We start from the raw sequence: 12,473 nt of genomic DNA, 5'->3' as shown, positions 1-12,473 counted from the left end.
AATTTAGTAATAGAGTCACAGAAATTTAAGCTAAAGGAACTTGCAAGGTTGTCTAATATAAACCTTTCATTTTTATAGACAAGCAAACTAAGGTCTACTTTTCCCACAATTAACAGTTTGGCACTTGTCACCTCTTTCCCTGGTCCCTTAACTAAATAAAAGAGAAGTTTTATTGCACATTTTTGCTTAGGTTAATATTACAAGTGAATGGGCATTCCTCAAATGCCAGTCTCTAGCTTAGCACTTTGTATATAGCAGGCACCCAGGTGAGTACTTACACACTGTTCTTGCTTAAAGTGTTCAAATTTGAGTAAATAACAATGCTTATTTTAATTATTTTCATTTGTACAATTTCAGTGTGTATTATTTTTCTAATATAAAAGGTGATCTGATCTGTTTTTATTCAAAGCATATCCTTCATAATAAATAAGTCACTTGTCTTTTCTACCACTGTGAAGCTCATTTCCCCCAGTAATACCAAAAACTTACGAGACAGAAACCAAATCAGCTCTACACATAACATCATTCAAGACACCTTCCAGTGGGGAGAGCAAATTGGTCAATTATTTATACACACAGATCCACTACCTAGGCTAACCAAGGCTGGAAAGTCGAGGGGCATGAAATTGCTTAACTTGCCTTTCTAGTTAATAGAGAAGACAATTTCATCAGTTTCGAATTATAGCAGAGAGTAAGGAACTGCCTTCTTTCTGGAATCAGAGAGTTAGTGTTGGGATGTAACCATCACAGCTGGCCTCAATCCAGAGAAGCAGAAAGCACCCTAAGTCTTTGGTATGCTTGGTGTAGAAGACAAGCTGAACTCAGCGCAGGTAGCAGGTCAACCAACTAATCAAAAATATATGAAAACCAGCTGATGTACTAGTCACTGTCTAATATTAAAGCAAAATGAAGATCACGGGCTTATGGTTAAAGTAAACTCTAAAGTTATGAGCTTTATAGTGAATGTTTCCTTCTACAGTTGAAAGAACAATAACTATTTCTCAGACAGAAATAATAAACTGCCTGACTCAGAACCAAACACAAAACTGAACTACTGAGTTCCAGGATAGAAATCAGGACTAATATGACATTACTAGGTAAATCTTACAGATCACCAAACTTTGCTTATTGTAACTGAGAAATAAGAAAGTTAAAAAAAAAAATTGCTCCATTTGAATTTAAATGAGAATTTAGAAAATATCCAAAATGACCCACGTATATAATTCTACTTTGATTATAATTCTAAGCCTAAAATGTACCAGAATCAGAAGTGTGTATGACTTACAAGATGATATAAAGTCAAGCAACTCTGGCCCCAGCACTGCTTCCGGGGCCTGATAATGAATCAGAGGAATCCTATAGCTTCCCTGTCATTCAATTCATCTGTTTCCATAAAGTGGGTACAACAAGGACACACCTTAGGATTGTTTTAAGAAATGATTTGTAAGATCTTACTCGCAAATAAAAAGTTATAAATAAAAATAACATTAACTAATTCTTTTAAGAATCCCTGAATTTGCTAAGTAAATACAGTATTAGAACGTTTTCTACAATAAAACATCAGAGTTTCTTTTGAATTCCTAGGCAAAGGTTTGTTGTCTATGTGACAGACTAATTACAAATATGTTAATCACTCCCATCCATGTAGGCATGATTATTCTCAAACATAACTACCACAAACAGGCAGAAGAGATCTCAAATGTAATTTTTTCTATCCTGTTTTTTCCATAGCAATTTTATTTTATCAGGTTTCAAGTAAAACTGCTTTTTAAAAAGAAAAAGAAAAGCACTTAGTAAATTTTTTGTGTAAACTACATACAAATTTTCATTTTTTAAAAAACTATGAAGATAGTTCATGGGAGATAAGAGGAAGGAAAAAACTTGCTCTGATATTCTTTAGGCAACCAAAGAGGGGTGCAATGGAAGTTAAAGGAGTTTGCAGCAAGGTTAGTTTGTGGCTTTGTTTCAGGTTTGAGTATGAGCCTCCAGGTAGAAAAAAGACACAGGCTACTAGTTTTTTCTTTTTAAATGAAGTTTATATTAGGGTTCTGCTTTTTAGAAAATATAAACAACATCCTTACAGCATATTGAGTACTAAAACACACCTCTGCCAATAAATCTCCTTTCAAGTGAGTAGTGTAAGTGATTCGGACCTTTGTCTACAGGGTGGGAATGAGGAAGGTCAAGAAAGGTGCAGGCTTGTTAATTTGGACTGTAGATGAAGATATTCATAAGTATATTACACAAATATTACAACACTATCAAGTCAGCAGTATCTTTACTTTCTAGAACTACCTTAAAAAAACATTATATTTCTAATTCTTAAGAAACAGTTTCTGATCTCATCTAAGTACCATGATTTCAACTTTGAATACTTAATCTTTTTTTCAGACTCATTCAATGCTTGAAATTACCATGAACATACTTCTAGCAAACAGCAATTTAGCTTAATAAACAGAATAAATTAATTATGACTTGAGATAATAAATAACTCATTGTCCAGCTAAAGGCCTACATCACACACTATATTTATATTTGTAGAATAGGAAGACAAGTACAGACTTGTTTGTGATCTGCAAGTCCAATAATTTAAAACTGTGATCTAAATGCAAAACCCATTTGATAATTTTTAAATGCCACATTTCTGTTTAATGTAATTTTAAATTCTGATTAGTAATGCTGCCAAAGGTTGATACAGGAAGGAGTACAAAACTGATAATCCCTCAGAACATTATCAGGTGATAAAATAATTGGTAAAAAGATACTGGTGCCTCAAAAAAATGAGATACTTTAAGAATTGCAATTTTACGTACTAAAAATGATTTTAACATATATATATCTATATATATACAAACACACACACACACACACACACTATTTCTTAGGAGGAGATGGTAGTGAAGGAGCTTTCACTTTTTAATGTCTTTATTTCACACAGTCACTTGATGAATGTAAAAACAGTCTTGTGGACCAGGGGATATGAAACTATATATTAACTATATCTACTATTCTAAAGTTTTAAATATAATATAAAGGAATCACTTTAGCAAATAGGATTTCTAAAGTTGAAAATTAAATGCTAGTAAGTGTGCCATTAAATTTTAAAATAAAGATGTAAAATTGTACATTTGGGGATCAGGGTGTTTCTGCCCATTATTTTTCAGAGCAAGTACCAAAAACTGAAGTGCTCTCTACTTCAGCATAAGTTTTTCTCACATTAAAGTCAGTGCAGTTAAGTTGTAATGGACGTGTAAATATAAATTACCAATGAAAGAATAATCAAATCATAAGATTTACCAAAAAGAGGGCTCCACTACCATTATTATTCAAACACTTCAGTCAGTTGCCTATACAATTCACTCTTATTTTTAAAATATAAAGTGAAGGTTCCTCTCCTCTATTGTTCTCAAAATAAAATATACATTACTAATTCAACTTTCTTAATTTGCCCTTCTTAAAAGATTTTAGTCCTTCAACTTGGATGAATCTTATCTCAATGTAAAAATCAAGGTGCTTAATTCAATTTAATGATGGTTTCAGAGACACCAAGTTACATCAAGTTAGGGGAAAAAAACCCACTCTGGTTTCTGGAAACCTTGATGGCAAGCTGGAGATTAACCATCTCTTACTTTAAATTACAGCTTAAAAAGGGAGTGAGGGTATCCATCAAAAAATAAAGCCTTCTCTCTCTCTCTCTCTCTCTCTCTCTCTCTCTCTCTCCCACACACACACACACACACACACACACACACACGACAATCCTATTTATCTGACCTATTCAAGTTGCCACAACATGACTACTGTCAAAGTCAAAAAAATTCTCCTTTAAAATATTTAAATTTCATTTTAAAATTAAAACTGAAAGCAAGATACTCAGCTGCCAACTACTGTGTAGTAAGAAACTATTAAAGCCTGCACTGACCTACTTCATATTAGCATCATGACAATATGGATGTATGCCAAGAAACTAATGAAAATTACTATATAACAAACCTTAATTTTGTATTTAAAAATTGTCACTTTTTAACTGTGTAAATACTATACTGCAACACCAGCTGTTTTATGATATATTTATTTTTAAATTGCAATATAAAAGCAAGGAGTTTTGATATTTTAGTAGCCATATTCAATGATGGACATGCAAGATCTCATTTTTAAAATTAGAGCTTTTTTTATACCACATTTAATTCTATTTTTAAACTTCTATTAAAAGTAGTCTCTTAGACCAAATTCCTAATATTGCTTTCCATTTTTAAAAGAACACTACACTTTTTAAAAAATGTCAGTTAATGAAAAATCCTACAAAAATAATGCAAGTTCATGTTCAAAGAATATTTGCAATGCTTCTAACAGAGGATAGACTTAACTCAGTGTATTTAATTATTAAAAGACTGCCAGACTGCCCCCAGTCTTTCAGAGTTTAATCTAATGCTGAAATATTGGAAATTCTCCTTCAAGAGAGTACCGGAATAGCAAAGGATATTTCATCTATGTCCTCTAAAAAAAGATACACGAAATGGCAAGACATTTATTTTAAATTACAGACATCTTTTTAAATTAAAAAAATCACTTTACAGTGTAAACTATCACCTTAAAATATCTTACACGAAAGAAACCCTCCTTTACCATCAATGCAAAGAATAAACTCCCTGGAAGAGAAATTTAATTTCAGAAAAAAGGCAAAAACATCCAGAAACAGCAGCTAAACCAACTGAAAGGAAGAGACACATTAGGTTTTGTGCTGCATATTAATATTCTTACGCACAATGTCTGTTTGGTGAAAATTCACAATACACTTCTTCCTCCCTGTATGAATGCAAAAAGGAGTAAACACATTTCGCATTCCTCAGTCCCAAATTCATGCCACCATCATGCAATATGACTTAATTTCGACCCATATTCCTCTTACACATAAATGAAAAACACAAATAACTTGTTTATCTGCACTCACAATTGAGGAGGGGGTAAAAGCATTTTTTGGCTATGGAGACCGGGGGCTGATGCGAATTCCCCGCACCTCCAGGGGTCCTATAAATATGCACCCGACTCTGGATACCCACATTCAATGAATGCATCAGCCTCCTCCTCCGCTCCCCCGCCCGCCGCCCCCCACCCCCTTTGCAGCAGAAATGTGCCTGGGCTTTTTCACCCCAGCGATGGAGGATCTTCTTACCAGATGGAGTTCTTGATCTCGTGTTGCAGCGCGCTGGCCTCTGTCCCTGGCAGCCCAGGCACAAGGGCTGGCAGAGCCACCCCCGAGTTGGGGGCGCTGGGGGGAAGCTGCTGATGGGCATCAGGCTGCTGTGGTGGCGGCTGTTGTTGTTCCTCTGCCATCGCTGCTGGAGGGGTGGGAGGGAGGGAGGGAAGATGGGGGCGCGGGGAAGGGTGAGGGAAGAGACGGGGAGGGGAGGACGAAGGGGGAGAGGAGGAGGAGGAGGGGGTAGGGGAAGAGGAGGAGGAGGAAGGAAGCTGGATAAGCTAGGCCTTTACCCCAGGGCTCGAGTGAGTCGCTTTCGCCTGCCGCCTGGGGGACATCACCGGGGAAACCGAGTGGCTCCTCGCGGCCGGGGCGCTTCACCGCGGGAGAGGCATGGCGGCGCCCCTCAGCCCCCCGCCGCCGTCGCCGCCTCCTCCCGTCAGCGGCCGGGGCTGGGGGGTGAGGAGGGGGCGTCTGAAGACGAGCTGCGGGGGCAAGGCTCCCCCCCGATCCGAGGAGAACAGTTGCTCAGGGACTCCGCGGTCCGGCCTTCCTTTCTTGCCCCCGGGGCTTTCTACTCCGGGGGCCCCGCGCTGCTGCAGCCCCAGGCTCGGCTCCACGCCACTCCCCACGCCGCCGCCGCCGCCGCCGCCGCCGCCGCGGCCGCCGCTGCCCTGCCAGCCCCGGAGGCAGACGAGTGCGCGCAGCCGCACTGCGGCCCGGCGCAGACGGCAAACACCTACCGCTCGGCTGGGGGGGGCGTGGACCCGTGTGTGAGGGTTACCGGCGCGGGCGCGGGGGGCCGGGAGGGGGGCGCACGGGTGCGGAGGGCGGGCGCGGGCCAGCCGGACCCAGAACGCGCGCCGCCAGGGCTGAGGAGGGGACTAGCCCAGCTGGTGGAGGAGAGCAGGAAAACGTGGGGGAGGTGCTGGCGAGAGAAAGAGAACTTGCGTGAGGAGGAGCAGGAGGAGGAGAAACCAAATTTAATATTTGGCGTGGAAATGGGATTTTTTTTTTTGCATCTTCAATGCAAGTGAAGTGAAATTAATCAACATTATCCTCCCTCCCCTCGACAAGTGAGGATTACTTTCTCCCTGGGTGAATGAAGAGAATGGAAGCAGGTAAGAGGATAAGCTGACTTTTCAGAAGCCCCCAAAGTAGAACACCCGTTGGAATTAACCACCCTTTAGGTAATTCAGTCTTGAACGGAAATCGCAAGTCAGGAGCTGGGTTGAGTAAGCTCCTCAGTCGGGCATTCAAAGCCCTCCAAATCTGGCCCCACTTTGGCTATCCAATCATAGCTGCCTCCATCCCCCTGCAAGAACTCCCGGCTCCAATCAGTGAAGTCTCCATGCCATTCTCAACGCGCAGCAGATTCATTCTTCCTTCGTGCCTTTGCTCATGCTGTTCCCCTCACCTCCCCACCCCACCCCCTTTCCAGGAATGCCCTCCCTCCTCTATACCGCTCTCAAGCCAACCTAGGCTCTAAGGCACAGCTCAAGTCGCGGCTTGTCAGGGTCCCTGGCAGCCAAGGCCCCTGCTTGCCTCTGAAAGAAACGCGTGTGGTTCTCTCAACGTGGAGGCTCAGGCTCCAACCTCAAGCTTCTTCCTTTGGAGCCAGTTGAACCCTTGGACGCTCTCTCCACCCCCCACCCCCCACCCCCCATTCTTAAGAGAGAGCTTTGCCCACAAGAGTACGACTCCCTGCCACAAGCAAGCAAGTCCCCTTTAAGAGCTGAAGAATTGGCTTTTCTAGGTGGGGCTGATCAGGGAGGCCTAAACAGCCTGGGTGTAGAAGACAACAGCCAAGGCCTCTGGCACTAGATAGAACAACTGCTCCGCTCACACTGACCTTTCTCTGGCTGTGGGTGTTAGGAGCTCTTCGGTTTTAACTTTTCTGAGTTCCTATCAGGTTTCTACCTGTCCGATTCCCTGGCCACTTTCCTGCTGTACTTGGACTTTGGGCTGTGAGGCTCTGCCACCTTTTAGACTCCTCGTGGGTGGGGAATCTGATTGGCTTGGGCTTCCTGGCCTTTGGAGTGCTCACTTCCCTGCCTTGGCCAGGAACTCTTTTGCACCTCTGTGCCCTCAGGCCTGGCCCACAGACTCCACTCCCAGATTCACCCTGAATGCTTACACATGGTGGGGGAAGGGGGCGAGGGAGGGAAGAAGGGCACCTGTGTGCAAAACAAAAGCTCCTCCATGAGGATCCCAGGCCTCTTGCATTCCTTTATGCTCTGAGCACCCATTGCACTGATTGTATCACACAAACGAACCCCCTTTTCTAGAACCTAAGGTCACTATTAGCTTAGCCACTTTAGGAAAATATAAGATGTTTATGAATTCATTCTGCATATGTACTCTTGTGTCTGTCCTATGGAAAGACAGTATTTTTCTGTACCAAATTAATAGACATGGTGTGCACTAGATAGAAGCTTTGAAGAATAAAAATAGCTAGCGTTTGTTGAACACTTTCCTATGCCAGACCTAGCACTTTCCATACATTATCATAGTTGCCCCTCCCCAAATTGTATAATGTAGCTACTATTATTCTCCCTATTTTACAGATGAAACAGAAGCTTAGAGAGATTAAGTAACTTTCTTAAAGTTACCCAATTAGTGAATGAGGGAGCTGGGATTTGAATTCTGGAAGTCTAATTCCAGAGCCTGCAAGCCATGCTGAAAATAAGATTATACTGAAAAAAATCCTGAATATATATATAACCTCTATATCCATGGGGCAGATGAAGGAAGGAAAGACATTGAGGAAAGTTGCCAAGTCCACGTTCTAATTTTTTACCTCGCCAAGAGAGAATGATGGCTCCACGTTGCCACGCCCTGGGAAGGGGGAGATCCTAGGGAGTGGGAGGTTCATCCAAGAAAGGCAATGCATCTGAGACCTGACAAAGGCCTTAAGAAAAGGAAGCTGAGAACCAAGACGTTTCTTAAAAAGTTCGCTACCGGTGTCACACGGCCTGGCTTCCCGAGTGCAACTTTTCAGAGTTTTTTATAGGTTCCAGAAAAGAGCAGCCATATTACCCCAGACGCCACTAGAGGGCTCAGCAGAGCTGCAACCCTGAGCTGCCCTCTAGAGGCGGTGCTGAGAGAGGGCATTGTTGAGCCTTTGGGGCCTTCAAAGACCAGCAGGCGGTTGGAGGAGACGTCTGGAACTCTTAGGTTCAGCTAGCTGTGAGAAGGGTGGCAGATAGTATCAGACTGAAGAGACCTTATTGCCAGAATGAGACATCCTTGCAGGGAAGGAAAGGTCAGCCCCCACTGCTCACTGAACATCTGGGACTTTTATGACAGTCTTCAGAGAGGGTTGTGAATAACATTACGCTACTAGAAACCTAAAAGAAACCTGGTAAAGTTACCCAAAATCTTGAGTGGGGACTCAAGCTAAACCCAGACACCCCGAGTAAAAGCTGCAGAGTAGCCCTGTGCTTCTCAAACGGTATGTGAAGCCTCTGTTGTGAAACCCTGTACTGAGGACCCAGAGTCAAGGTGGCTCATTTTCTCAGACCTTCCGTTTGATTCAGTGAGTAGTGGAAAACATTAAACTAAACACGAATTTTTAAGATAACACGTTAGATTTTGAACTTGTATTTCCCAACCCTGAGGAGTATAAGTCTGTTCTCTCTGAAAGTGTACTCCAGTGGAAAATTTTGAGAAACACTGATGTAGTGGGGAAGAAAGAGTGGTCTCGGAATCGGAAGACCTGGGAATTCAAACCCTCTGTTTCCATGCCTATAAAGATGAAAATGATGACCTACCTCACCGGGTTGTGAGGAACAATATGTAAAGTGATATCTAAACCATGGAAGTCCTTTGCACTATAAAGACAATATACAAGGCAGATTGTGAGCACCTCAAAAGTAGTAACTATGTTTTATTTATCCTAGTAGTCCTGGGACACAATTCCTTACTCCTAGGTGTTTAGCAAATATTTTTTGAATTCAGTAGTTACCTAACCTTAAATTTCTTAGCCCAGTATATTATATCATCTTGCTCTCTTATGTCTGTGAACCTTGTCTCCTTTATGAAACTGTAAACTTTTATACTGTCCAGACTGTAGCATATGCATTTATAATATATTTATCCTGCCTGATACATAATAGTATTGGAGACAGAAAATATAAATTAATTAATTAATTAAATGAATAAGACCTTGTCTCAGCTTGAAGTAGTTTACATTCTTGGGAGCAGAGACACATAATATATATTAATTATACAAGATGATGAGTTCTAAAATAGAATCATGCCTCCTAATGCTGTGGAGTCATAGTGGAGGGAGGGATTGGTCGTGCTCAGGGTCAAGGAAATGTTTGGAGAAGGCCTCTTGGCTGGCATTTGAATTGAGTCTCATTGGATGAATAGAAGTTCAGTAGGCAGAGCAGTGAGGGAAGAGGATTTCGGGTCAAGGAACAGCATGAGCACTGGTGTGAAGCCATGAAAGGGCGCATAGGATGAGAGAATAATGCATAGCCCAGTGTTAGCTCTGTGCTCGGATCCTTAATGCAGTGTACAGGGGAGGGAAAGGAGGTGGGGGAAGCACAAGCCCGTTTACAAAATGTTGCTCTACGTTATTAGTTATGACTGTTCTGACAAAAGACGAGGCCTAAAATAGGTCTCATCAGTGGTAAATATTGGTTAAGTGCTTAGAGTGTACATTTTATTTCCACAAATTATGGTGGTTTACAGATATGGAAAAGATAAGATTCTACCCTATTCTCCTTCCCCCGCCCCCCCCCCCCTTAAAAATAAAAACAAAGTATTCCCTCATCCTCTTTCCCTTTGATCATTGCTTTCCCTTCCTTCTTCCATTGTAGACTTTTCCCTCTAGGGGCTGAAAGTAGAATATGTAATCACCTACATGTTATTATTTGAGGGAACAGGGAAGAAAGGCTTCCCATTTCCAAAAAATCTTTCTCCATACCAGAAAGTGATGGTTAATTTCTTTGGGCTAAGCTGTTGTCTTTCAAAATGCATGTAGTCCCAGAGGAGCTGATGTGTTGAGTTCCAATGCTGCAAGCTAATTGAGTTTTCAGTCTTTTCAGAGCATTAGAAAGAAGGAGGCTGAGGGAGAGGTGAGGGGGACAGTAAAGAGGAAACAAGCATACAGAAGAGGGCGGTTGGAGGGTTCAAAACCCAGTGCATATTGGCAAATCTGAATATATTTTCTCAATGCCATACTTACTAACATACGATATGAACGTGTGAATTCTCCCATTAGAGCACAAATATTCCATTATGTCATTGAAACAATGGTTTCTTAAGGCAAAATAACCTGACTATTCAAATATTGGGCAAGGCAGCAGGCTGTTAACAACACTGTCACTACCTGGCTGTGTGACTCTATCTGTACAAGCCATTCTTTCAGGTCCCTTTACTTATCTCTAAGGATTAATGGGATCAAGTTCTCATAATGTACTTGGCTCTTCAAGTGAAAGGCATTATGAAAATGAATGCCAGGTACTGCTTTGATTTCAGTTAGAAATTTTCCACTGTTGTTACCATATGCATGTTTATGTTGTAACCTGCAATTCTCTTTAGATTAAAGAAGGTTCAAGATAATATCATCTGTCTGAATTTTAAAGGAAGTGTTTACTTTTACATGGGGCCAGAAAGGTCCTAAGTAGAAATTTGATATCTTGGAAATTCAGCCCAGCAATAGCTGTGAACAGAAGGAGGTAAAGAAAAGGCATATTTACCTAACCCTAAAAGTGACAATGAAAGGACTCTGGAGCCAATCCTACAATGAGGAAGTCAGTGCCAGTGCAGTCTGAACTGGTGGAGCCCCATCAGACACCCACAAACTTGATCATTCGTCACTACATTTCAAGGCACATTTAAGTATCTTATTATGCACAAATCAGTATCTTGGATCTCAGAAAGATTTTAAAATGTGGTAAATACGGTATTGTTCTAATCTTCAAGAAGTTCTTAGTCTAATTGAAACACTAGATGTGTCAGCCCACACATATTTTTAAAAGTGAAGTAAAAATACAGGGGGCAAACAAATAAAAAAATAAGTGTGTGACAGCATAATTTATTACGCTATTAATTTGGTTTATGTTCTCCTTATATTTTCCCTCCCCTCCATTCCAGACAGGCTTCAAGGGAGTTTTGTATTCCTAGGCAGAAAGAAGTTGTCTGACAGGAATTCTCTGTTGGACAACTTCAGGGGGCACCACTCACGCTGTAAATGAGGCCTCCTGGACCACAACTTCTTAGAATGCACTGTCAATGTTATCCCTGGAGTTGTGCCCAGGAATTTGCCTTCCAGGTTCCTGCTCCTTGAGGAGATTTTGCCAGAAGTTTAAAAAGGTGAGGGCATCTGGAGAGCAAGGGAAAGAAAGAGAAAGAAGGAGGGGTTGTGAGCCGGTGGAATTGTAGAAAAAGAAAAAAATTCCTCCAGCCTGGAAAGGAGTCAAAGGTCAGGGTTCCAGTAGTGGGGACATGAGCCTTGCTTTCTAGAAGCACCTCAAGAGATATCCAAACCTCAGATGGATGCATGATGACCCAAGGGAGGCTGATCCCTCTGCCACTCTTGGTCCATGAGTAGAGGAGTTGCCTGGCTTCTAGGGACCATATACCCTTGAACAATGAGGATGTCAAAGTCCATCTTCCACTATTTTGTAGGTTCCACATAAATCTTCCAGACTCCAGTGCACTCCTAGGGAGAAAGGGAGGGAGGCCTGGGGATTGGGTTTCCTTCGACTCCGGCAGAATTAAAGCTGGGATCACTTAAGACTGGGGTGAATTAAATTTGATTTAAACAAAATAAATAAATTTGACATTTCTTGCACACCCAAATTTATACTTACCAATGGTGGATAGTGTATACATAACAGTGTTATGTGAGATATGTAAGATTAGGAATCACAGTGAATGGCACAGCTAACAACTACTGAGGGAGTTTAGAGAAAGAAAAGAGCAAAAGCAGCTAAAGTAATAGGCGGCTTCATGGGGGACTTGGGATCGAGCTAGCGAGTAAGGAAAGGGAAGGAGTTTATAAAGGTGGAAGAAGGAGTAGAGACCAGTCAGAAGGGAAAAGCCGTGTGAACAGAAGCGGAAAACTGAGCATGCATGTGAAGAGACACAGGAGACTGGCCTAACTGGGGAGAACAGCTGATGATAAAGGTTACATGGGGTACCAAATTCCAAGTCTGTGCTTCCGTATTCACTGTGTAAGGCAGGGATCTACCAGAGAACCACCAGAAGAAGATATATATGTATTTTTTAATTATGATATAATTTATTATACTATTTATTA

General features: G+C 41.7%; 1 protein-coding gene across 4 annotated transcripts in view; it reads right to left on the bottom strand.

Annotated features, from left to right (window-relative positions):
* Positions 1 to 8,126, bottom strand: part of RFX7 (regulatory factor X7) — a 129,445-nt gene extending 121,319 nt beyond the window's left edge. Inside the window, exons 1-2 of one of the 4 annotated variants that reach the window (XM_070579466.1) lie at positions 7,998 to 8,126; positions 5,174 to 5,336 (exon numbers count right to left, since the gene is read on the bottom strand). In XM_070579466.1, coding sequence (XP_070435567.1) covers positions 5,174 to 5,334 — 161 coding nt within the window. In that variant the 5' untranslated portion in view covers positions 5,335 to 5,336; positions 7,998 to 8,126. Of the gene's footprint in view, positions 1 to 5,173; positions 5,340 to 5,490; positions 5,626 to 7,997 lie in introns of those variants that run through there. The other 3 variants (XM_070579468.1, XM_070579460.1, XM_070579463.1) reach the window with 3 other exon arrangements.
* Between the last annotated feature and the right edge of the window lie 4,347 nt (positions 8,127 to 12,473).

This window comes from Equus przewalskii, chromosome 1, assembly GCF_037783145.1.
Source record: "Equus przewalskii isolate Varuska chromosome 1, EquPr2, whole genome shotgun sequence".
NCBI lineage: Eukaryota > Metazoa > Chordata > Mammalia > Perissodactyla > Equidae > Equus > Equus przewalskii.
Note: the sequence above shows the minus strand (reverse complement) of the source record. Positions and strands in the feature narration are given on the sequence as shown.